Source organism: Dama dama, chromosome 13 (assembly GCF_033118175.1).
Source record: "Dama dama isolate Ldn47 chromosome 13, ASM3311817v1, whole genome shotgun sequence".
NCBI lineage: Eukaryota > Metazoa > Chordata > Mammalia > Artiodactyla > Cervidae > Dama > Dama dama.
This window is the reverse complement of record NC_083693.1, coordinates 35,286,810-35,314,364: the sequence shown is the minus strand read 5'-3', so window position 1 is coordinate 35,314,364 and position 27,555 is coordinate 35,286,810. Positions and strand designations below refer to the sequence as shown.

Below are 27,555 nucleotides of genomic sequence, written 5' to 3'. Positions count from 1 at the left end.
GTGTACTATATCACGATTTAACATTTTCACGCATTATGTAAGATCACCACCTGTCCCCATACAAAGTCATTACAATATTCTTGACCTTTATGCTGTACATGACATCCTTGTGGCTTATTTCATAACAGGAGGTTTGTAACTTTTACTCCCCAACACCTATTTCACCCACTTCACCATTTCGCTCCCATTCTGGCAACCACCCATTTTTCTCTGTATCTATGAATCTGTTTTCATTTTGTTTTTCAGATTCTACATGTAAGTGGATCATACTGTATTTGTCTTTATCTGACTGATTTCACTTAGCATAATGCCTTCAAGATCATCCAGGAGATTTCAGCATATGTATGAATCTTACAATCCCATGGACGGAAGAGCCTGGTGGGCTACAGTCCACGGGGTCACACAGTCACGACTGAGCGACTTCACTTTCCTTTCCTATGAATCTTACCCTAGTTACTTCCATTCTCCAAAGGACTTAACTGATTGTGAGACTAATCAGCTTTGGTCCCTGTGGGCTCTGACACTCTGTGGTTCCGTCACTGCCTTTCTTTAGGAGAAGAAGAAAGAAAAGGCATCTCATTATCTTCATTGGAACTTGCTTTGAAATGTTTACTGAAGGCTTAAATTATTTCTCATGTAATTTCCAGTTAACACCTTTTGCCTTATTTTTCTAATGGCATGATTGTGGTTTTCTCTTTCACTTATAAGAGTTCTTTACATATTTTAATTTTTTTTTGCCATGCGGCGGGTGGGATCTTAGTTCCCCCACCAGGGATTGAACCCACAACCTCTGCACTGGAAGCACAGAGTCTTAACCACTGCATTCAAGCACATTATATTTATTGTGCACTTTATTTCTATTGTTATTACATCAGCTCCACCTCAGATCCTCAGGCATTAGATCCCGGAAGTTGGGGAGCCCTGTCCCAATCCATCCCTTTCTCTCCACCTTCCCTGACACTGCCTCAGTTCAGAGCCTCTTCTCTCCCCAGGGACCCCTTCACTCCCTGCTGCTTCCTTAATAATCTTTCTAAAGCAAAATCATGCCACTTTCCTCCTTAAACCCTTTGAACCCCATCACCTTCCAAATAAAATTCAAATAACTTGATACATGCAGCCACGAATGATTCAACAACCTGCAGTTTTTTCTGCCTATCACTGGGCACCAACCAGACAAAACACACTCCAGCCACTCTGAGGTCGGGTCCTCCAGGCTCCCTGCTGGGCCAGACATTCACTATGAATTTCTGGGCTAGGGCCAGGCTTCACTCATTACTAAAGCTCTACAGGTGAATCCAGTGCACAGCCAAGGGCAGTAACTCCTCCTATTGTACTGTAATAGACAGGGTAATGACTGCCTCCTGGAAAACAGTCAAGCCACGTTGGCTTGAAGCTGCATTTATTTAAAATGCATTTATATAACCTGTGACTTACTTTCCGCCTCTGGGCACACAGTTGTTACTCGGTATCCCCGAGGACAGTTCCAGTGCCCCCACGGACACCAAAATCCTAGGACGCTCAAGTTCCTTAAGCCAGCTTCCCTATCTGCAGGTTCTGCATCCACAGATTCAACCACCCGCATATCATAAACATAGTATCAATGCTACACGTTGGGCGGTTGGTTGAATTTGCAGATGCGAAACTGCAGATAGGGAGGGCTGACGGGATTTTTATGCTAACCAGCCATAACCTTCATCTTAATCTCTTGGGTTGGGCATCTCTTCAACCCATTATAACACCTTACACATCACAGGTACTCGGTACTCCACAAAGAATGAGTAGTAAATGGACAAACACATGGAAAGATATATATTCATTTTGTCTGATGACATGAATGCCACAACTAATATGCTGGTTTCAAAGATAAGGCAGAAATAAGGAGATTCTGCAATACGAAAATCACTACAAAATACAGGACTGGCCAAATAGAGGTCTTGATTCCCCTAAGCCAAAAGAAGACACAGAAATACGAGAGGGAAAATGTTTAATGTAAGGCCACAACAGTCCACAGCTACCCACTTTTTATTTCTTACTACACTGTGCAGGGTTGGGATAAAGAGAGTGGAGCCAGAAATTCAGTAAAGTTCTGATAACTTTATTGCAAAGACATAGCTTTAAAAAGTAACACAGCCCTCACAGAAGCTGCTGCTACAGAGGATCTAAATATAGGAAGCTGAGTCTTCAGAATTTGCTCATCAACAAAGGAATGTCATCCGGTAACCTTCAAATGCAACTTCTGAGCTATTGCCCATGGCAATTTTTTTCCTGTGTCCTACACCTACACTGTTAATTCAATAGTCTGAATAGAGTCTTTGTTTTAATACAATGTTCAGAGAGTTCTATGCCTTTCTTAAGAATAGCCTGAGGTATGCAAGGTTGATTTCCCATAAAGCTACTTTGGAAGTGCACACTGAGGCACGCAGGCATGCACATCAGGTGTGTTTCCGGCCCCTGGGTCCGAAACCTGCTCTCTCGCTTGCTCCAGGGCTCGGGTGTCCTCTGCCGGAGGCTTGGGCAGGTCCAACATGGTGGACAAGTCCTTCCTGGGAGCTCCAGTCACCAACATCCAGTGGTTCTTTGGCTTTTCAACTCTGTGTGAATCCAGATAGGTGTGAGCAGCGACCTCTGCTTCCTTTCCAAAATAGGTTCTGGGGCAGGAAAGAATTAACACAGGTTGGAAATGGAATTACAACCCTCAGTAAGCTGTTAAGTTCATCTCAAAACCCCTAGTTCAGCAGAGTGCCATATAAAGCCCTTGCAGGGAAGGAGTTTCTCTAAAATAGGATGTTTTTGCCAGCAAGACTCACCAGATTTGGGCATGGACAAGGTGTATAGGACCCCATAATAGCTAAAAATCCTCTATGGGGAAGGACTTGCATACTAGAAAGGGTTCTAAGGGAAGTTTTCACACCATCAAAGTTCTGGGTGCTAATATTTTTTCGTCATCAAAGGACTTTTGTGCGTGGCCATCCTCTTTAAATTGAACTTCTTTGCCTATATTCACAGCCTCCCCCCTCCAGCATGGCATTTTGCTGTACCCTGCTGTACAGTACCTTAGGAAAAGATGCCGGTGGGCCACCAGCCCGCGATTCGTGTGGCAGTGAGTGATAAGAATCTTTGTGTTTGCCTTTAAAGATAAAGAAAGTGTGTTATTTGAATTATGAATCAAGGCTTTCAGTTTCGAAAAGGCAAGACTTTGGAAATATTGTGTGTATATATATATATATATAATATATTTATATATAGTATCTATATATAGTGTATATGAAAATCACTACCAAATAATGGAATAAATAAAATAACATGAAGATTACCAGTAGTTATTTATATATTATATACATATATAATACTGTATACTATATATAGTATATATGCTATATATATAGTAGTTATATGCCAGTGCACATGCTCAGTCGCTTCAGTCATATCCGACTCTTTGTGACCCTATGGACTGTAGCCCTCTGTCCATGGGATTCTCCAGGCAAGAATACCGGAGTGGGTTTCCCTCCTTTCCAAGAGGTCTTTCCAGCCCAGGGATCAAACCTGCGTTTCCTGTGTGTCTTGCATTTAAGGCGGATACTTTACCATTGAGCCACCAGGGAAGCCCAGTAGTTTTATAGATATATGTATCAACTGATAATATTCATATTATTTTTGTACTTTTCTGACTTTTCATAAATGAACATATATTGTTTATAATATATAAACAAAAAAGATTATTTCAAATTCATATATATACACATATGTATGTATGTGTGTGTGTGTGTGTGTGTGTGTTAGTCACTTAGTCGTGTCTGACTCTTTGTGACCCCACAAACTGTAGCCCACCAGGCTTCCCTGTCCATGGAATTCTCCAGGCAAGAATACTGGAGTGGATTGCCATGCCCTTCTCCAGAGGATCTTCCCGACCCAGGGATTGAACCCTGGGTCAATCTGCATTGCAGGCAGATTCTTTACCACTTAAGCTAGGTAAGTAGAATAGGAAAAAGGAGTCCAGAATGGAAGTGGTTAAAAGACAGAGGGAAAAGAACAAAATAGAGCAAATGAAGAACAAATGAAAAATAGAACAAATGAAGGTCTGAGGACCGGAGTGAGGACCTTAGGTAAAACAAACAACCCTCCTGGCTAGTTCAATTTACATAGGGCAGTCACGGGGGAGGAGAAAAGAACATAGAAAAAGAGGAGCCAAACGTGACTGGGGGAATTCTCTTCTCTTCAAGTCTTTTTGGGTCAACCCGCCCTCACACCTCAAGGATGTATTTTCCTTTGCTTTCTAAATAAAATTGAGTTGTAACACGGAGCTGTAACGCTGGCCTGTCTGTCACTTGAAATTTTTGCTGCAGCGAGACAGACCAAGGCAATTACACACTCCCCCAGCATATATGGTGCCGTGACTAGGATTTAACCTAGCTCAAACAACTTCGGCTCGGCCCCCATGAGGCAGAAGCCAAGCACAACAGAGGCCCAGCTCGGCAGAAGCTCCTGCGTTGGAAGCTGAACGTGAAGAAAATCCAGCACAGGGGAAGTGACAAGTGGCCCAGCGTGCTGGAAACCAGGACATCAAAAACAAACTCAGCAGAATGCTCACGCGGCTTGGTCTCAGATTCCAGGAGACCTCCGGTTGGGGTAGGAAGTCCTCGCCCCTATTGCTGGAAGGACATTTGGCTAACAAAATCGTAATTCCTTTACAATCACTCACTTCTTGTTTCCTCAAACCCCTCTGTAAATGGGCGAATGGCAGTGGGTGCCCCAGGGTGTCCCAAAGGCTCTACTATCTGCTGTGCCTTAGTGGCTATTGCCCAAGTGGGTGGGGGTTCTTCTGTCCTTAATCTTCTTTGTGCCAAGGATCAGGCCAATGAAAACTGTGGGCACAGGTCTGGTATTTAGCAGATTTTCCAGCAGGTTATGAAGGGGATTCCTCGGCACATTTTTCCCACTGCTTTTTCCTCCCATCCTTCAGCTCCTCTCTCCATCTATGCCACTGCTTACAAAGTATTGGGCAGGTCATCATCTTTCCATTTCTGAAAGTTGTGTTTGAAACCATTTACCTAAGACTGGGACTCAAACCCATGAGGCAGGGATTCTGTGCTATGCTTAGTCACTCAGTCATATCCGACTGGGACTTGAGCCCGGCCAAAACCCACGGTGCCTGGTTTTATGACCTAATGAAGCTCAGGCTCTTGATGTCTCATTGCAAAAAATTCAGTGAGAGACACAGCAATAGGTGAGAGGTGAATTTATTTGGATTTAGAGAGATGCACACTCCACAGGGTGTGGGCCTTTGCAGAGGGCAAGTGCAGAGGCCATGGAATGTGGTGTGGTTAGTTTTCTCGAGCTGGGTGATTTCATATGCTAATAAGTGGGATGATCATTCCAACAGTTGTGGAACCACCCACTCCTCCTCGGTCTTTTGACAGTGCCTTGGAACTGTCCTGGTAACTCTGGGTGTGTCATTTAGCTTACAGACTGAGGATCAAGGTTTAGTTGAATTTGACTTGTCATCTTTGATCCATTTTATTTTAAGCAGTTTATGTTATGCCCTTGGGCTATGTCATTTTTTCAAAAGTTGTACCCTACTTCCTTCCCTCCTGTTTCATGCTCTTTTCCTGAGCCTTGTCCAGGCCCACAATGTTGCCTCTACAATCTTCTGGAGGGACAACCAGAAAACAGCTGGCCTTTGGGAGAGAAATGCTGTATAATATCCAATCTCTCTAGATATTCAGGCCTTCATCTTCCATGTTTCCTACAACATGCCCAACAACATGCAATTCAGGTTCTAAACTTTTTGGCAGAGAGGGGATATAATGTCTCCCATGCTAAGGCACAAGTGATCAAGATAAAGGTCACTTACCTGGGAGTTCAGATTACACACAAGTCCAGAAGGCTGTCCTCTGACTGAATACAAGGAATCCTCCAGTGGCCCTCCCTCATGACTCGAAAACAACTGCAAGCTTTCCTGGGGCTAATTGGGTATAGAATCTGGATACCCAACTATGGTCTAATTGCCCAGCCCTTATATGAAATCTTGAAGGCACAGGATGATTCAATCCCACTGATGTGGGGAACTCCTTAAAAGAAAGCAGAGGCTACACTAAAACAAGCCTTAACTCAAGCACCTGCCTTGAGGTTGCCAGACCCAGAAAAAGCATTCCAACTTTATGTCCACAAAAAAGAAGGAAGAGCCTTGGGAGTGTTAACTCAAAGGTTGGGACCTGAGCCCTAGCCTGTAGCTTACTCGTCCAAGAGGCTCAATCCAACCGCCTGAGGCTGGCCTCCCTGCCTTTGAAAGTTTGCAGCTATTGCAATCCTGATAGAAGATGCTTTAAAACTCCCTTATGGGGGCAAATTAACTATTTTTACCAGCCACCAAGTGAAACAACTCCTAAATGGGAGAGGCCATTTATGGATGTCTGATCAAAGAATCCTCAGATATCAAGTAATGCTGACGGAAAATCCAGGCCTGACTATATCCCTTGTGAGGTTCTTAACCCTGCCACCCTCCTGCCTGCCCCCGAGGGCTCTCCCCCCTTTCAGTCTTGCCTAGAAACTTTGGACCACTGGACAAAACCCCAAGAGGGATTGTCAGAAGATCCACTGACCAATCCTGAGGAAATCTGGTACACTGATGGAAGCAGCTTTGTCTTGGATGGAAAAAGAAGAGCTGGATATGCAGTAGTCTCCAAGTTTGAGACCACAGAGGCTAAACCTTTGCCACCAGGTACTTCAGCCCAATTAGCTGAGCTCATAGCCCTGACTTGAGCTTTAGAACTGGGAAAAGGAAAAAGAGTAGCTATTTACACTGACTCCAAGAATGCCTTTCTGGTGCTACATGCACATGCTGCTATTTGGAAAGAAAGAGGCCACTTGACCACCCGAGGGTCCCCAATCAAATATGGTGATCAAATCCTTAGACTCTTGGAGGCAGTCCATCTGCCCACTGAGGTTTCAGTCTCCCACTGTAAAGCACACCAAAAAGAGAGCACAGAAGTGGCACGAGGGAACCAAGCAGCTGATCGGGCAGCTAAGAGAGCAGTGTTACAGAACTATGACCTAATAGGGGTTGCCACCCTAGTTCCACAGACTAATTTGCCAGAAACACCTTCATATACTGAAAGTGAGACTCTTAAAGCTAAGAGTGAGGGCTTTCAAGATCATATGGGGTGGTGGTTCCAAAAGGAGGGACTCCTTTTTCTCCCTGGGAACCGCCAATGGAAGTTGGCTAACTCCTTACATGCCACCACTCATTTAGGGGGGAAGACTCTCCAAAGACTACTAGAAAGTTCCTTCAGAGGAACAGGCCTCCAAATGACCATAAAGCAAGTGGTCTCCTCCTGTCCCACTTGCCAATTAAACAACTCCCAAGGAGCTCAAAGACTCCAGCTGGCCCAGCCTGTCCAATGACATGGGACCTACCTGGGAGAGGACTGGCTGATGGACTTCACCCAGTTGCCAGTTTCTCAAAGGTAAAAATACCTATTAGTCATGATAGATACATTCATAGGATGGATTGAAGGCTTTCCCATCTGGACTGAGAAGGCTGAGGAGGTGGTAAAAAAACTGCTCCATGAAATCATTCTGAGATTTGGTCTGCCCCGGTCATTACAAAGTGACAATGAGACATCATTTACTTCTAAGGTCACCCAAGGGGTCTCTAAAGCATTGGGCATTACTTATTATCTCCATTGTGCCTGGAGGCCTCAGTCTTCAGGAAAAGTAGAAAGAGCCAACCAATTCTTAAAATCAGCAATAAAAAAGATAACCCAGGATACCTTCCTGGGATGGAAGGAGGCTTTATCAATAGCTCTCCTCTGCACCTGTATTGCCCCTAAGGAACAGGCTGGTCTTACTCCTTATGAGATGCTATATGAGAGACCTTTGTTTATGTCAATGACCTCTTCCTCAATCCAGAGGCTCAGTCCCTCCAGTTTTATACCATGGCCATTGGGCAATTCCAACAGGATATACGCTTGTGGGGTGTCAACCAGGACCCAAAAGATGCTAAGGAGTCACCACTATATGCCCCAGGGACTCAAGTCCGAATTTAAAGTCTGGAAAGATGGGTCCCCAAAGGCTCAACTCCAGCCCACATGGAAGGGCCCCTACCCTGTAATACTTTCTACCCCCACAGCAGTAAAGGTACCATGACTCCTGGATTCACTACTCATGAATCAAGCCATGGAAGAAAACAGGACACTCAATACACCTGTGAGCCCCTGATAGATCTCAGATACCTCTTCAGGACTGCAAACGAGTGCCATTCTAATGAACACCCCCAAAATTAAGTTTCTGGGGATAAGATTTCTCAGGATAGCGCTAAAGAGCCAATACAGCTTGGCAGGGGTTGTATTCCAAAGCAGACAGGAGATAGATCTCCTGATCCCTAAACAAGGAGGGGCTTGAGCCATCTTGAATGAGATGTGTTATTTCTGGGTAAATACCTCCAGCTAAGTTAAAAGAAAGTCTCACAGTCCTCAAGAAAAACATTCAGATCCTACAGGATCTCAAAGAATGAGCTAGAGAGTTAGGGTGGCTACAATTTCTCTTTGGGGGATCCTGCTCGTGGCGATGGGGAATTTGGAGTTGGCTAGTGCCCCTACTAATCCCTGTCATCACCATATTGATGCTATTTATGATTGCTCCATGTATTATCAATTGTCTAACCCATTTTGTCTCTGCCCAGGTCAACAAGCTATAACATGCAGTGCCAGTTCAACAAGGATATATAAAACTACAGCTGACCATGGAAAATATCACTCACCCTTAGATGGACACTACTATAAGGACTCTGAGGCTTGAGACTAGCAAGAGGGGGAGGCCCAATGCCCCTTGCCATCCCAGTTCAGCAGGAAGTAGCCAGAGAGACCTCAACACCCCTATTCCCAAAGAATTGGGCCTCCCATCTCTTGAGGGGGCAATGTTAGGTAGTTAGAATAGGAAAAAAGAGACCAGAATAGCAGTGACTGAAAGACAAACAAGGGAAAAGCCCACAAAAATAGAACAAAGGAAGGTCTGAGGACTGGAGTGAGAACCTCAGGTAAAACAAACAGCCCTCCTGGCTAGCTCAATTTACATAGGGCAGGCCTAGCGGGGGAGAAAGAAACATAAAAAGAGGAGTCAAACGTGATCCGGGGACTTCACTTCTCTTTGAGTCTGGTCAACTCGCCCTCATGCCTCAAGGATGTATTTTGCTTTGCTTTCTAAATAAAACTGAGCTGTAACACGGAGCTGTAACACTGGTCTGTCCATCGCTTCAAATTTTTGCTACAGCAAGACAGAACTGAGTAAATTACACACTCCCCCAAGATAGATATAGATATAGAGAGAGTGAGTGAGCGAGAGAGATGGAATAACCTAGAAGTCAAACCTTTATAGATTAGTAAATACATTATTATAAATACATATATGATGGAACATTATATAATCATTTAAAGTCAATTTGGAGGTGATCCTTGACAATTGGAAATAGGGTCAGTGGTGTTTTTAAGTGGAAAAAAATAAGAATATTCCTGATGTCCTAATTTTTTAAAAACATTAAAATTAAATTTTTAGAAAACATAGACATGGAAAAAGAAAAGATAACAGTGGCTCTCTCTAGAAGGTGGAACTACTGGTAATTTTCTTATTATTTTTTGTCCTTTTCTGACTTCCCATAAGTGAACATACGTTGTTTATAATCAGAAAATAAAAGACATATTATTTCAAAATCCTGACTCATGTAAGCTAAAGGCAGATGAGAGAAAGCAGCTCTGACACCCAGGAGCTGGGCTGGCACCCCCAGCTATGCCTTAGTGTTCCCTTGTGGAATATAATCAATTTCACACAATGCCCACATCAGACAAGGCCATGCTGTGACCACAATGGGTCAAGACAGAAAGAAGACCACTGTGTCACTGTGTAACACAGCAAAACCATGAGCATTGTCCAAACCACAAAATACCAAATGTCCTTCTCTCCCAGAGAACAGGAGTGACCGCAGCTTCCTTACTCAGGACAGCTTTGGCCGGGTGCTGGCCTGCCCTCTATAGATAAGATGTGCTGAGACACACCTGCTTCCTGACGGCACCCACTTCCTGAGACCCTCCCTAAACTCTCCCACCACAGCCCCAGTTCTGTAGCTTGTCCTTCCTGACAGTCTTTTACTGAGACACCCCACCATTTCCTGTGATGCGTGTTCTCCATCACTGAGACAAGAAATAAAGCTGACTCATTCAACCCCAGGTGCTCCTGACTGAAGGCCACTGACATGTGGATGGCAGTTGGACAGGTATGAAGTGTTCCATTTTGCAGAGGTGTCTGAGTAAGGCTCAAAGACCTGCCTCGGGCGGTGGCTTGAGTTAGCAATGGAGAAACAAGCTCCTGGTGCCTGACAACCTGTCTAACCTAACAACAGCAACAGAACCACCACCACCATTAAATTAACAACAATGAACACTTGGGAGTGCCCTCTGAGCCAGGCACTTTTCTTTTTTTTAATTTTTATTGGAGTATAAACTCCAGGAGGTAGTGAAGGACAAGAAAGCCTGGCATGCTTCAATCCATGGGCTGGCAAAGAGTCAGACATGACTTAGAGACTGGACAACAACATAGTTGATTTACAAACAATATTGCACTAGTTTCAGGTGCAAGCAAAGTGAATCAGTTCAATGTAATATATATATATATCCACTCTTCTTTTCTTGCACCTTTAAAAAAAATTTGTCCATGCTACGCAACATGTGGGATCTTAGTTTGTCGACCAGGGAAGTCTCTTTCTTTGTACTTTTCTAATAAGCATGGTAAATGTACTAACAGTTTAATCCTCATAAAACCTGATAAGTTGAACATCATCATATGTCCTCATTTTATAGATACTGAAGCTGAGATACTGACAGTTTAAACTGTGGCGATGAGAGGCAATTTCAAGTAGAACGAAGCTTGGCAAAGGCCAGCAGAAATCTGTCAAGCATGCATCATTGTGGACCACGTGTACATTCTCCGTGCTGGGAGAAAGACCCTTGCAGGGACTTCCCTGGTGGTCTACTGGCTAAGACTCTGCACTCTTAGTCCAGGGGGCTCCAGTTCGATCCCTGGTCAGGGAACTAGATCCTACATTTCACAGCTAAGATCTGATGCAGGGAAATAAATATTTTAAAAAAAGAAAGAAAAAAGACCCTTGCAAACCTGGGTCCAGCTATGGAGCTTCAGAGAGAAGCCCACTGCATTGGGTAGATCCAGAGTGGCTGGTAACTGGAAATCCCTGGATGGCCAGCTCTTTAAGTCCTTCCTGGTTATAAGTCTGTAGTCTCCCAATAACCTCTAATGACCCCTCGGTCTTCATCTTGATGCTGCATGAGCAAATAGCACAGCCTCTGGTACTCAAAACAGCTCCGCACCTCTGCACCTGCCTCCCCATCCGGAACTATGCTGCCATCTGCAGGGCCCAGACTCCTGAGAAAACAGCCAGCCTGTGCTCACCTGTGAGGCTGCCCTGCCCTGTCCTTCACTCCTCTAGATTACCTACGCTCTTTAGAAGTGAGGACTTAGGGAGCTCCTGGTGGCTAGTGGTTAGGATTCCAGGCTTTCACTGCTGTGACCCAAGTCCAATCCCTGTTCAGGGAACTAAGATCCTACAAGCCATGCAGCCAAGAAAAAAAAAAAAAAAAAAAGATTTTTCAGCTACAACACCAAATGCATAATCCATTAAGAATAAAATGGATAAATCTGACTTAGTAAAAATGAGGACTTGACAGAGGCCTGAAAGAAAGCAGCAGCAGCATCTTTACAGTGTCAGGGGAATGGTTCTCAGCCTCATCTCAGGGGCAGGGCCTGGGCCTCCGCATTTTTACAAAGCTGTGTGGGTGACTCTATGTGCGGTCAGCATGGAGAAGTACTGAGGCAGAATGCTGCCACCGGGGAAAACATTACTCCCCAAACTTGAGTTAGGAATGAAAGCAACGGACTGCCCTGGTGGTCCAGTGGCTAAGACTCTGTGCTTCCCATTTGAGTCAGCTCTAATGAGGTGGATGAACCTAGAGCCTGTTATACAGAGTGAAGTAAGTCAGAAGGAGAAAGACAAATATCCGATATTAACACACATATACGGAATCTAGAAAGATGATACTGATGATCCTGCTTGTAGGGCAGCAAAGGACACACAGACCAAGAGAACAGACTTGTGGACACAGTGGGGGAAGGAGAGGGTGGGCTGATGTGAGAGAGTAGTATTGAAACATATGCATTACCATATGTAAAATAGACAGCCAAGGGAAAGTGGCTGTGTGACACAGGGAGCTCAAACCCAGTGCTCTGTGACAACCTAGAGGGGTGGGAGGGAGGTTTAAGAGGGAGGGGACATATGTATACCTATGGCTGATTTATGCTGATGTATGGTGGAAACCAGCACAATACTGTAAAGTAATTATCCTCTAATTTAAATTAAAAAAAAAAAAATAGACTGTGCTTCCACTGAAGGGGGCGCAGGTTCAATCTCTGGTCAGGGAACTATTAATAAGATCCCACTGCCAAGCAGTGCAGCAAAAAAAAGTTTTTTTTAATAAAAAAAAAACAAATCATATATTTTTTTAAAGAAATGAAAAAGAGACAGAGTGAAAGTCCATGAGGCACAGGAGCCATCAGAGCCCCGACAAGCCTCCATCTTACACACAGGAATGCTTTGCAGCCACTTCACAGCATCGGCACACACAGCTGTGCTCACCGGGACGGGGGAGCCCTCGTACTCCAGGCGAAGCTGGGGATTGGGGAAGGCAGCCTGCCAGCAGTTCAGGTAGGAATCCTCATGCGTCAGGGACACCTCCTGGAGCCAGGACCTCTTGGATGACTTCAGAAGGGTCCTGTGGTCACTTGATAAATATAACTGAAAAAGACAGCAAGCAGATGTTTTCTATCATAGCTATGCAAGCAGCAGTTCACTAGCTGGATGGCCAGTGTGTTCAAAAAATGAAAATGTTAGTCACTCAGCCGTGTTCGACTCTGTGCTACTCCATGAGCTGTAGCCTGCCAGGCTCCTCTGCCCGTGGGATTCTCCAGGCAAAAATACTGGAATGGGTTGCCATTCCCTTCTCCGGGGATCTTCCCAACCCAGGGATTGAACCTGGGTCTCTTAATCTGGCAGGCAGATTCGTTACCATCTGAGCCACCAGGGAAGGCCAGTGTGTTCAAAAGCAGTTTTCCAAAGCCCTGCTCTTACTGATCGTATGAGGACACTCAACTTTATCTTGAAAAGGCCGTCTCAAGAGGCTGAGACCACTCACCCTGGCATCACCTCCAACTGCCTTCCCTTTCTTTGAATACCAAACCCAGCCTCCTTCTCCTTCTTCTACACTCCTCCTCTTGTTCAGGGCATTGGGTTTGGATCAGTATTTTATTCATTATGAATAATGTTGCATGAAATGTACTGCGTGAAGTGAATGCTCTTAAAACCAGCACCAGCACAGCTGATACTCATATGTAAGCCTCCAAGAGGGACTCAGCCCCTCTGGAATTGATGTCCACACTTGGGACTTCTGTCAGCTCTCTGGCTGACTTTTTAACTTTGCAGCACCCCATTTTGCTGAAAAGTCCATAACGTTAGTTCCTGGTCAGCTGTTTACCAATACGCCTTCCACCCTGCTCCTAGCAGTTGTTTCTGCATATTTTGATCACTGTTCATTAAACATCTTTTCTATGCAAAGCTGTGGCATGAAGCACTCTGGGGAAGGTGGAAATGAGTTACTGCCCTCTAGAAGTTTCCTGACTAACAGGAAAGAGGATTGAAATGGGAGCATCTGTAAGGTATGGTATCCAGCAGGGATGCCAAGAGCTACAGGAGGGGACAGGTGGGAACACTTGCTCTCCCAGGGGCTCAGGAAAGACTTCAAATAGGAGGTGATGTTTTGCCAGGGAGCCAGAGGGGATGAGCATGGGCCAGGATGGAGGGGATATATTGTTGTTCAGTCGCTCAGCTGTGTCTGACTCTTCTATGACCTCATAGGCTGCAGCAAGCCGGGCTTCTCTGTCCATGGGATTTCCCAGACAAGAATACTGGAGTGGGTGGCCATTTCCTTCTCCAGGGGATCTTCCCGGCCCAGGGATGGAACCCTCGTTCCCTACATTGGCAGGCAGATTCTTTACCACTGAGCCACCAGTGAAGCCCCAGGGACATATTACAGAGGGCCTTAAATGCCAGTCAACAGCAGCACTTAATGCAGAGGGCAGCTGGGAGGTGGGAAGAGGGAGCACTATGGACTTTTCATTGGAGATGGGAGGTGAGAAGAGCTGACCTTTTAAAGGATCAACCTGACAGCAACCTGTCAGTATGGAATAAAGTCAGGATAGACTGAAGGGATCAAGGTATGGGGAAGTGGCATCGGCAATGCAAAGATGGACCAGACTGCATTATGAAGGAAGAGTCACAGGACCTAACAACTGGCGCTGTATGTGGGTGGGAAAGAAAGATAGGTCCAAGATGTACTGTGGCTTCAGCGTGGCTGATGGCGAGGATGGCCATGCCATTTAGAGCTAATGGAAAATAATATACATCTCACGTTACAAACATTGCTTTCTTCATATAAAGAAAAATATTAATACAATCAGGAACAAATCTAGATGGCCACCATCACCAGATTTTTCATAAATACCCTGAAAGGGCTTGCTAATTAAAAGATGAGAAATAGAAATAAGAGGTATGAGAACTTGGGATGAGATAAAATTGTCATAATTTGAACATGAGGTGACTGTATACCTAGAAGTCACAAGAGAAGCAACTAGAATTAATGAGTAAGTGATTTCATCAAAGATGAGTAGAAAAAAATCAATGTTTTTCTTCTATTTTTTACTGCAACTGTCAAAAGGACCTGCCTTAATAGCTTCCAAAATAGAAGATATCAAATAATAACCTTGATGAGATCAGTGTCAGATCTATGGGAAGGAGAGCACAAAACTTTACTGAGATGTAGAAAGGAATAATTGGATAGGGACTTCCCTGGTGGTCCAGTGGTTAAGTCTTTGCTCACACTGCAGGGGGTGCAGGTTTCATTCCAGTTTGGGGAAGATCCCACATGCCTCACAATGTGGCCAACAAAAAAAAGACAAAGAAACAAAGAAAGAAAAGAATAATTGAAGAAACAGACATCTCAGAAGACAAATACTATAAAGCTACTAAATAGGTGAATGCACTTATTTTTACAATGTCAGTCAAAACACCAAGTGATTCCCCCGCTACAGGGGCAGAGGGACTTTAAAAAATTGTTACTACATTTAACTGAAAGATTAATTCCTAACATAATTCAAAGAAGTATCATGAGAAGGAATTAGCCCTACAAGTCCTCAAGGCTGTATTATAAAGCTACAGTTGGGAAATTAAAAAAATAGACAACTTCAGTTCAACAGTCCCAAATAGGAAGCTCAGAAACAGTCATATGTAATAATGTACGCAGCACACTTCAGTGAAGAAAGGGATAATTACTCAAGAAATAACACAGATACAACCAACAAGTCATTTGGGGGATATTTAGATGTTCACATTAAGCCCTTGATCAAAATAAATCCCAAGTGGATGAAAGAATAAACTTAAGCAATACTTTAAGTTCAGACATCTAAAAATTAATACAAGTTACTCTTTTTATCACATCTTTGGAACAGACTTCAAAGGCTCTGAGCCATGGAAGGAATTACAAAGAAAAGCACTGATAGGTTTGACTCAAACATAGATTAGAACAGCTACAATTTAAAAGCCAAGCAACAAAAGAGAGGAAATACTAGCAACACACGTGACACATTTTTATCATCTGTGAAAGAGCAGATATTAAAGCCCAAGGCAATGAACAGGCAAAAAGAATAGATGATTTACAGGAAAGAGAAAGAGAGACGAGATGGAAGGGGGAGGTAGGAAAAGAAAGAGAAAGGGAAAAGAAAAGAAGAAAATAATATCTAAATGTTGTAGTGCTTGTGATCTTCCCTATATTTTAAGATTTTCCCTTTATAAAGTAAGTCAAAATGTTAGTAAGATTCCTCTCCCAATAAAACAGTGATGATTTACTGTCCTTTCTCTGATGAGATATTTCCTCTAATTTTCACATTTAAAATCAGGCTGCACACAGGGAAGTTTATGAAAAAGGAAGCTTGAGAAAAGAATTTTATGCGTGGTCAGGATTGATTAAGATTAGATTGAATTTAATTATATCAATGAATTTTATTATTAAAAGTAAACTAATACAAAAAAATTCAGCTGTGCATTATGGGTAGACTTAGATATGTCTGTCTAAGTAAAGTCAGACAGAGAAGGAGAAATATCATATGATATCACTCATAGGCAGAATCTAAAAAGAAATGGTACAAATGAATTTATTTACAAAACAGACTCACAGACTTAGACAATGAACTTATGGTTGCTGGGGGAGGCGAGGTGGGGGAAAGGATGGGGGAAAGGGATAGTTCAGAGAGTTTGGGATGGACATGCACACGCCGCCATATTTAAAATGGATAACCCATCAGCCCCTACTGTACAGCACACGGAGCCCCACTCAATGTTCCGTGGCGACCTGGATGGGAGGGGGGTTTAGGGGAGAGAGGATGCATATTTATGTGTGTCTGAGTCCCTCTGGCCATCACCTGATGCTATCACAGCATTGTTAATCAACTATATACTCCAACATGAAACAAAAAGTTAAAATAAAATCAGGCTGCAGCTTACCATCTATGGTGTTTCAGAGTGTAACTGCCAGCATTAATATCTTAGTACAAAATAATTTAGTACAAAAACGTTTCTTAGTACAAAAATAATAATGATGATGATGATGCCACATCAAACAATAAAGGAATCTTTGAGTCAATGAAAAAATGTTACATTAACACCAGCGCTGCCATTTAGTAGCCATGTGACTTGGAACAAAATCAAGTAATTTGCTGTGCCTCAGTTTTCCCATCAGTAAAACTGTGGTAAAATAGTCCCTATTTTTAAAGACTTGTTGGGAGGAATAAATGAGTTAATATATGTGAAGCACTACACATGTAGTAAGGTATAACTGGAAAAGACTTTGATGCTGGGAAAGATTGAAGGCAGGAGGAGAAGGGAGCGACAGAGGATGAGATGGTTGGATGGCATCACCAACTCAATGGAAATTAATTTGAGCAAACTCCCGGAGATAGTGAAAGACAGGGAAGCCTGGTGTGCTGCAGTTCATGAGGTCACAAAGAGTCGGACATGACTTAGTGACTAAACAACAACAAGAACATGGTATAATAACCTCCATTTTTATAGACAAGATGCAAAAACGTTAAATAACTTACCCAAAGTCCCATCCCATAGGTATGCATCTCAGCTGGAATTCATATTTGTCTGAATCCCCAAGGTGGAGGTTAAGATCAAAGACTTGTGCTCCCTGATTTATGCAAATATGTTAGCATGGGTGACATTAAACAGCTGTCAGGGCCTCTCACCTTCTGAGATGGCCTACATTCTGTCTATGGAGTATGTATCTCCCTGAATAAACCTTTTTTCACTAAAAAAAAAAGGCTGTCAGATTATTATTATATAACCTGATCATTTAACTTATAAGTGGAGGTGGTATGAGTTTTTGCTTTTTACCAGATGCATTGCAAAAAAGGTTTTTTCCCCCTTACTCTTTAGCTTTTAAGGATGTATTTTTGTAATCCATGAGGTTGGAAGCAAAAAATTGGCCCAAAACTGCCTTGGAAAAGCTGCAGTCTGATACTGTAATGAGACCAGAGATGGAGCCCATACCTGTAGAGTTCTCTGTCCACTTCAGTAAGTAGCCAGTAGCCCACCCGGAAACAAAAGTGACTGGTCCCAGTAGACATGCAACATGATGACTCACCATTCTGTCGTCAAATCCTCCTGTTATCCCGAGGCGGAAGTTCTGCCCGTATCTAAGGACTTGACCGATGACCTCTCCAGCTGCACTGTCGGTGGAGAATGAATATAATATCAATTCTCTGTATTAGGATCATTCTACTGCTCTTTTTTTGTGTGTATGCAGTTTTGTTTATAATTTTCTTGGTGGTTTAGTCGCTAAGTCACGTCCAACTCTTACAGCCCCATGGACTCTCTATATACCATGTTGTTCAGTTGCTAAGTCGTGTGATCCCATAGACAGCAGAGACCAGGCTGTGCTATCTATGGGATTTTCCAGGAATACAGAATACTGAGTGGGTTGTCATTTCCTTTTCCAGGGGATCTTCCCAACCCAGAGACCAAACCAGGTGGTGCTAATGGTAAAGAATCTGCCTGCCTGTGCAGGAGATGCAAGAGACTTGGGTTCAATCCCTAGGTCATGGAAGAGTCCCTGGAATGGGAAAATGGCAGCCTGCTCCGGTATTCTCGCCTGGGAAATTCCATGGACCAAGAAGCCTGGCAGGCTACAGCCTATGGGGTCCCAAAGAGTTGAACAGGACTGAGATGATGCCTACTTGTGTACAGTAAATGAAATAAGTCACTAACTAAAAGGTCTTTTCTTTTGACCTTCAAATCTTGCTGGCACCTTATTCACCACCTTCCAACACAGTCAGGACACAGAACGTTCCCACTCTGTGAGCCTAGGATGGACTGAGCACATCATACTGTCCTGCTGCTGCTAAGTCACTTCAGTCGTGTCCGACTCTGTGTGACCCCATAGACGGCAGCCCACCAGGCTCCCCCATCCCTGGGATTCTCCAGGCAAGAACACTGGAGTGGGTTGCCATTTCCTTCTCCAATGCAGGAAAGTGAAAAGTGAGAGTGAAGTCGCTCAGTCGTGTCCGACTCTTCACATACTGTCCTACACTAATGAATTGGCCCAAGTTCACTGACATCTTTTTTTAACTTAAGTACAATTGATATATAATGTTGCATTTAGTTTTAAGTATATACAACATAATTCAACATTTATATACATCATGAGATGATCACCATGATAAATCTAGTTACCACCTGATGCCATTTAAAATTATTATGATATTACTGATTATATTCCCTCATCTATACAAGACATTTCCAAACACTGACATCTTTAGAGAGAAGCAAGGTAACAAATTTGTAGACATTTGGTATACTCTTCCCTCTTAATCTTCCAAGAAACAGAAATTGTGATCAATTTTTAGTTGTTTTAACATAAATAGTTTGCATTCAAAAAAAAAACCTAAAGACTTAAAGGACTGACTATATCCCTATCATATAAACTTGCTATCATTAGTAACAAACTGAAAGCAATAACTTTTGATTGTTATTATGTATCTATTCTCCAAGGACTTAAATGCTCATCTACAAAAATTCAAGCACCATTTTAAGTGGATAATTAATTTTAAAAGAGCAAATCTCTGTGTACTATCTTACATTTAACTATATATTTCTGATGCAGAAATAGCATAGCAACATTAAAAATAATGAAAGCACTTGGGTGAGCTCAAAAGCATTAGGAAATGATATTAGGAAAACCCCACTTGGCTTCTCAGGCAGAATCTGAATTTTATTCCCTGGATCAATACTTTCAAATGAAGCATCTGGAACTGAACTCAAATTACCCATTATCCTGATGTTTATGTGAAGGAATTGTAAAGATCCCTTGACAATCATTCTCAAGATAAGAAAACAGGATGAGAATCACAGAGAATGTTCATATAACCTCTGACTCCAATCAGCAGTGCTCTCATTCCAGAGGATCCTTAAGCTGCAAGTGAAAAGATATTTCTGATGCAAAGGAGCCTATTATACAATTCAGGTTTCTTTACCACAAAATAGTAAAAGTGTTTCTGCCAACTGGGATCTTGATTTGAGCTGCGCTTAGGCCACAGGGAACCTCTAATTCATTGCTCAGATGGGCTTTAATCTCATCTGGAGTCATACACAGGCTGAGGTCCCCACGCAGAAACAAATCAGCCTCTGTCTCAGGATGATCGGGACTCACAAGCATCACTTTGTCACCGTAGTGAATGTATCCGTCTTCAGATACGGAAAGCTGCATCTGCGATTGAAATAGGAATTTTTCAAATAAACCATGCAATTCCTTCTGCCACCGCAGATGTACCCCATTTTATTTTATTAATTTTTGGCTGCACCCCAATTTTTGATGGCATGTGGGATATAGTTCCCTGATCAAAGATGGAACCCACGCCCCCTGCATTGGAAGGCAGAGTCTTAACCACTGGACCACTGGGGAAGTCCCTACCCTATTTTAATAAGGAATGGACTTGAATTTCCTCAGATCCTTATTCTTTCTTTTTGTGCCACCAATCTGCTCCCAATTTGCCAAATTGAAGCCCCTGATAATCCCAAATGAAGTAAAATAAAGCTCATGAGAAATACATGGATTGATTCTGTTACTATTCCATTACATTCCTTGAAAATATCTTGAGCACCAACAAAAGGGCATTTTACTTATGAATGCATCAACCTATTCATTTCTTAATTTGGAGAGGCTTCCCTGGTAGCACAGTTGGTAAAGAGTCTGCCTGCAATGCAGGAGACCCAGGTTCGATCCCTGGGTTGAAAAGACCCCTTGGAGAAGGAAATGACAACCCATTCCAGTATTCTTACCTGGAAAATCTTATGGACAGAGGAGCCTGGCAGGCCACAGTCCATGGGGTCACAAGAGTCCGACATGACTAATTTGGAAAATATAGATAAACGTAATTATAGTAAACTTCTCACGTTTCTAAAATCTTGCTTTTGTTGTTTAGTCGCTCAGTCATAGCTGACTCTTTTGCCGCCACATGAACTGTAAGCCCTCCAGGCTCCTCTGTTCATGGGATTTCTCAAGTAAGAATACTGAAGTGGGTTGCCATTTCCTTCTCCAGATCTTCCTGATCAAGGGATCAAACCCAGGTCTCCTGCATTGGCAGGCAAATTCTTTACCACTGAGCCACCAAGGAAGCTCTTCTAAAATCTTAGGGGATTTTAAATATTGTGATTATTTAAAGATAACAATGGGAATTTTCCAAATGATCTCTTACTTATGGAATATTTGCTTGCTTAACATATTCCCACACTTAATTTGATAAAGTTTTGAAAATTTTGTTTGAATTTACAGTTACCGGTCTCAAAAGATTCTCTTTTAGTCTTCTGTTTCTCTGTATGAGGAGTTGTCCCTTATCCCTCTTTGCTAAGAAGTCTTTCATGATCTCCTGGTTAAAGAGAAAAATGAATGAAATCCAGACAGTCAACAAGAGTCCTGAATAATACACACACTTAGAGCTTTTAGGTCACAAGAACACCAAGCTGAAAAAGTAAAATTTTAGAATGAAAAAAGAAATGTGAGGATAACAGGAGTGGTAGACTTTTCAGCATTACATTTTAGCATTACTTTTTATTTCATTTGGAATGTTTAGAAAAATAAGAAAGACATGAAAAAGAATAATCACCTGTAATTACTTCAACCAGTGACAAACATGAGTAACATTTGAAGGTCATATGCTCCCCCTTCTGAGGTCTCTGCTAGTTCTATGATGATGAACACTAGATGTCCTCCCTGATGGCCCAGGGTCTAGTTAAGATCATGGAGAAATTTAGGGCAATGAGTATAAGATCAGTAAAAGGGATGCTACTGGGAGCCTTAGGAGGTGATGTGTGATGGGGATGGAAGCAGTAATTTTGCTCGGGGTCTGCCTTCTCACCTGGACGGAAGCTTCTAGTCTGTAGGTCTCTAAGGAACAGAGGGAAATTAGTGGGGCTCTGAACGAAGGGAGAGACACAGATAGGGATGTTGAGAGTTTGGGAGGCCTAGAGATGCAGTGAACCTAGAGTCTGTCATACAGAGTGAAGTAAGTCAGAGAAAGAAAAACATCATATATTAACGTATACATGTGGAATCTAGAAAAATGGTACTGATACCGATAAACCTATTTGCAGGGCAGGAATAGAGATGTAGACATAGAAAGTGGACTTGTGAACACAGTGGGGGTGTGGAAGGGAAGGGTAGGATGAATCGAGAAAGTAGCTTTGACGTAGATACACTATCACGTGTCAAATAGAGAGCTAGTGGGAGGTGGCTGTACCGCACAGGGAGCTCAGCTCCGAGCTCTGTGATGACCTGGGTGGGGGAGGCGGGGAGGGAATGGGGAGAGGGGAGGGAAGTCCAAGAGGGAGGGGACATATGCATATATACACATATAGCTGATTCACTTTGTAGTACAGCAGAAACTGTACGTGGACCTCATAGACTGTAGCAGGAGGCTGCAGAGGCTGACATCACAGTGACTGACCACCACCAACAACACAATTGCTTTGCAGTGTTGTGTTGGTTTCTGCTGTACAACAGTGTGACTCAGCTCTAAGTACCTGTATGTCCCCTCCCTCCTGGACCACCCTCCCCCGCCCTCCCCACTCCCATCCCACCCCTCTAGGTCATCACAGAGCACCCAGCTGAGCTCCCTGTGCTATGCAGAAGCTTCCCACTAGCTTTCTGTTTTACACATGGAAGTTGGACTCCAATAAAAATAAATAAATGTTAAAAGCTCAAGAGAGAGAGAGAGTAGAAGGGCGTGAACTTGTGGGACAGCCTGTGAGATTCTCAGGGAGTTCATAGGGAGATGGGGTTTTAGGGACATTAGATGTGAGCTGGGTGAGAAAGGAGGCTTGGGATGCTCAAAGAAGGGGCTGGAACTTGGACCAGGTGTGGGAGTCCCCGGGCCATGGGTGGGCTGTGCCGGGCCACACCCTTCGTACCTCCTCCAGGTAGACGTCCTCATTCCAGTTGCCAATTCGGACTCGTGGACCGTACAGGTTCTGCGCCATCGTCCCCAGCTCTCCCACCAACAAGCTTCGGGCACAGCGCCCTTGTTAGCTTCCTCGTCGCTATGACGACCCAGCGCCCAGCGATTGGCCAAGGGCTGGGACCCTGCTAGCCAATAAGTGAGTCGCGCTGGGCTGAGCGCTACCGCCCCCCAGGGTCTGTCACCCACCCCCTACCCCCAAGCTCACTCCGCCTCACTTCCATCCTTAGGTTTTTCTTGAGTTTAATGGCTAAGCAGGAGAGAGATAAAACTCGAGGTTACAGACCCCGTTTTGTCGTAAATGCTCGCAAACTTTTTTTTCTTTTAGAATCTAAAAGAAACTGCTTTTAAGGAGGGTATCGCTTGCTTCGGGGTGGGGGGGGGGGGGGGCACCAAAGAGGAGCTTTGAAATGGAAGCCGAGCTTGCTTGCAGTCTGTTTTTATAATCAGCAAGCAGCCATTTCATCATAATCATAAAACAATACAGACTTGATGTAGAAATTTGGAAACCAAAATAACATAGAAAAAAGGAGGAAGGGAAAATTACTCACAATTTTCACCTCTTCCAGAGTAAGAAATATATCATATTAGCCTATTCGTGGATTTGTTTCTGAAGTGGTTCTTATTTTCACAGGCTTTACAGCATTCCTTCTCCTTCCCCCAGGTACCAAGTGTAAGAAGAAGCCGATGATTTGCAATAACTGTTGATAAAACCGGAATATACTACAGCCAGTATTTTTACACAAAATATAATTTTTGTAAGTAGGAGGGGGAAGCAATTGCTGCAGGACTCCCTGGGACCTGATGCTGAACGAATGCATTCAGTAACTCACCTTTATTTACTGTCTACTAAAACAGGACAAAAGACACAGGGATCTTTCTTCTCTTCAGCAACCCCAGACTAAAAAAGAAAAGAATTCATGGCGGGGGGGGGGGGGGGGGGGGGGGGGGGGATGACTTCTGAGAAATGAAATGAATGCAGTTAAAGATGTGCCAATGGTCAGAAAGAGAAAAACAAATATTGTATATTAATGCATATATGTGGAATCTAGAAAAATGATATAGATGAACCTATTTGCAGGGCAGGAATAGAGGTGCAGACATAAAGAACAGACATGTGGACAAGGTGGGATGGGGGAAGGAGTGGGTGGGATGAACTGGGAGATTAGCACTGACATATATACACACTACCGTATATAAAATAGATAACTAGTGGAAAGCTGCTGTATTGCTCGGTGCTCTGTGAAGGCCTAGAGGGGTGGGATGAGGATGAAAAGGAGGTCCAAGGGGGAGGGGATACATGTATACACAGAGCTGATTCACTTCGTTGTACAGCGAAACTAACACAACATTGGGAAGCAATTATACTCCAATATGTTTTTTAAAGATATAACATGAAGGGCCGTAGTAGCCTAAAGAAAGATTCTTTTCTGCCTTGGGAGATGGTGAGAATGAGAGTCAGCCTCTATGGGTGGTGACTGAAGGAAGGGGGACATTGGAGATGAACTTGGATTTGAGCTGGCAGGTTGCAGCCTGGGATACAAACGGGAATCCATGAGCTTTGTGAATACAGCATCACATGCCTTTGAAAGGATAAATGGTACAAAGAAAGTAAGTCAGACATCATACCACTAACTGCACTTGATAAATCAAGGAACTGAGACTCAAAAATGCTATGGCTTATCCAAGTTTAAACTGCTAACAGTGGCTCAAAGCAAGGACTTAACTCAGATTTTCTGAATCCAAAGTCCATGTTTTCTCTTTGTCTACAAATTTCTTGTAAAATTGGGAGTATGATAAGGCTACTTAAAAAATCCATATGACTTATTAAGTATCTAATGATTCAGTTATTTGCTTAACTCAAGACAGCTTCCACCTGTTTTCTTTGTGCTATTATGATCGAATACAACATACTTTTCTATTTTACAGGCTCAGCAGTACAGTTACATACATGTTGCTTTATGCGATTGCTTCTTAAATCAGTCAGGATTTAAAATGTTCAATTATACTCTTTTGTAAATTACATACATAATTATCTTTGTGTGTCTGCTCACTCATTCAGTCGTGTCTGACTCTTTGAGAGCCCGTGGATTGTAGCCCACCAAGTTCTTCTGTCCATGGACTTTTCCAGGCAAGAATACTGGAGCAGGTTGCCATTTCCTCCTCCAGGAGATCTTCCTGACCCAGGGATTGAACCCGTGTCTCTTGCATCTCCTCCTGTATTGACAGGCAGATTCTTTACCACTGTGCCACCTGGGAAGCCCATGATTATCTTTACTGGTGCTCTTTATTTTTTCAAGTGTATACCAATTACAGCCTGGTATTATGTGATTTCAACTTGAAGAATCTCTGTTGGGATTTCTTATAAAGCAAAATTTCTTTTCTCTAAGGCTGTATTCACTTCTCTTCCTTCTTTTTTCTCTCTGTTCTTCAAACTGCATAAAATTTCTATTGATTTATCTTCAAGTTTATTCTTGCCTGGAGAATTCCATGGACAGAGCCTGGCAGGCTACAGTCCATGGGGCCACAAAGAGTGGACATCTCTGAGCAACTTAACACTTTCACTTTGGGCTTCCCTGGTGGCTTAGACAGTAAATAAAGGAGACCCAAATTTGATCCATGGGTTGGGAAGATCCCCTGGAGAAGGGAATGGCAACCCATGCCAGTAATTTTGCATGGAGAATTCCATGGACAGAGAAGCCTGGTGGGCTACACTCCATGGGGTCATAGAGAGTCAGACACAACTGAGCGACTAACACACACACACATGCTTATTTCTTCTGCTGCCAGCTCAGGTCTACTACTCCATCTATCTGGTGAGTGTTTCATTTTGGTTATGATACTTAGCTCCAGAATCTCCTTGGGCTTCCCTAGTGGCTCAGTTGGTAAAGAATCTGTCTGCAATGCAGGAGACCTGGGTTCGATCCTTGGGTCAGGAAGATCCCCTGGAGAAGGAAAATAGCAACCCACTCCAATACTCTTGCCTGGAGAATTCCAAGGACAGATGAGCCAGGCAAGCTACAGTCCATGGGATCACAAAGAGTCAGACACGACTGTGTGACTTTCACTTTCATGATACTTAGCTCCAGAATCTCCACTTGGCTCTCTCTCTCTTTTTTTTTTTTTTTCATTTATTTTTATTAGTTGGAGGCTAATTACTTTACAATATTCTAGTGGTTTTTGCCATACTTTGACATGAATCAGCCATGGATTTACATGTGTTCCCCATCCTGAACCCCCCTCCCACCTCCCTCCCCATCCCATCCCTCTGAGTCATCCCAGTGCACCAGCCCCGAGCACTTGTCTCATGCATCCAACCTGGACTGGCGATCTGTTTCACACTTGATAATATACATGTTTCAATGCTGTTCTCTCAGATCATCCCACCCTCGCCTTCTCCCACAGAGTCCAAAAGTCTGTTCTATACATCTGTGTCTCTTTTTCTGTCTTGCATATAGGATTATCGTTACCATCTTTCTAAATTACTAGAACACTTTATAACACCATACACAAAAATAAACTCAAAATGGATTAAAGATCTAAATGTAAGGCCAGAAACTATAAAACTCCTAGAGGAGAACATAGGCAAAACACTCTCCAGCATAAATCACAGCAAGATCCTCTATGACCCACCTCCCAGAATATTGGAAATAAAAGCAAAAATAAACAAATGGGACCTAATGAAACTTAAAAGCTTTTGCACAACAAAGAAAACTATAAGCAAGGTGAAAAGACAGCCTTCAGAATAGGAGAAAATAATAGCAAACGAAGAAACAGACAAAGGATTAATCTCAAAAATATACAACCAACTCCTGCAGCTCAAGTCTAAAAAAACAAATGACCCAATCAAAAAATGGGCCAAAGATCTAAACAGACATTTCTCCAAAGAAGACATACAGATGGCTAACAAACACATAAAAAGATGCTCAACATCACTCATTATCAGAGAAATGCAAATCAAAACCACAATGAGGTACAATTACACACCAGTCAGAATGGCTGCTATCCAAAAGTCTACAAGCAATAAATGCTGGAGAGGGTGTGGAGAAAAGGGAACCCTCTTACACTGTTGGTGGGAATGCAAACTAGTACAGCCACTATGGAGAACAGTGTGGAGATTCCTTAAAAAACTGGAAACAGAACTGCCATATGACCCAGCAATCCCACTCCTGGGTATACACACCGGGGAAACCAGAACTGAAAGAGCCACGTGCACCCCAATGTTCATCGCAGCACTGTTTATAATAGCCAGGACATGGAAGCAACCTAGATGCCCATCAGCAGATGAATGGATAAGAAAGCTGTGGTACATATACACAACGGAATATTACTCAGCCATTAAAGAGAATACATTTGAATCAGTTCTAATGAGATGGATGAAACTGGAGCCCATTATACAGAGTGAAGTAAGCCAGAAAGATAAACACCAATACAGTATACTAACGCCCTTGGCTCTTTTTAAATCATTTCTTTTTTGATATTCTATATCTGAGGAGGCATTGTCATCAGACTCTCCTTAAATTCTTTAACTTTGGTTTCTCTTAGTTCTTTGTGCATATTTATAATAACTGCTTTGAAGTCTTTGTTTATTAAGTCCAACATTTGGGCCCTCTCAAAACCTGTTATTTTCCCTGTATCTGGGTCACATGTTCCTGCTTACTTGCAGGTCTCATAATTTGTTGTGAAACCTGAACATTTTAGGTAGCATACTGTAGGAACTCTGTATTCTGGTTCCCCACCCCCAGAGCCTGAGGTTGCTGTTTGCTTATCCACTCATGTATCTATTTAGTGACTCTGGCTGGACTAGTTAGTGAGGTCTACTCCCCAACGGTGTACAGCCCTCTGACGTCACTCTTTAGGGTACAGTCCTGAACA

General features: G+C 43.1%; 1 protein-coding gene across 1 annotated transcript; it reads right to left on the bottom strand.

Moving 5' to 3' along the window:
• Positions 1-1,603: 1,603 nt before the first annotated feature.
• CFAP161 (cilia and flagella associated protein 161) lies at positions 1,604-22,702 on the bottom strand. Its single transcript, XM_061159098.1, has 8 exons — positions 22,634-22,702; positions 21,004-21,093; positions 19,702-19,934; positions 17,814-17,898; positions 12,695-12,853; positions 3,054-3,127; positions 2,465-2,648; positions 1,604-1,642 (listed from the first exon to the last, which is right to left on the bottom strand). The coding sequence occupies exons 1-8, from the start codon at positions 22,700-22,702 to the stop codon at positions 1,604-1,606; spliced, it is 933 nt and encodes a 310-aa protein (XP_061015081.1).
• Between the last annotated feature and the right edge of the window lie 4,853 nt (positions 22,703-27,555).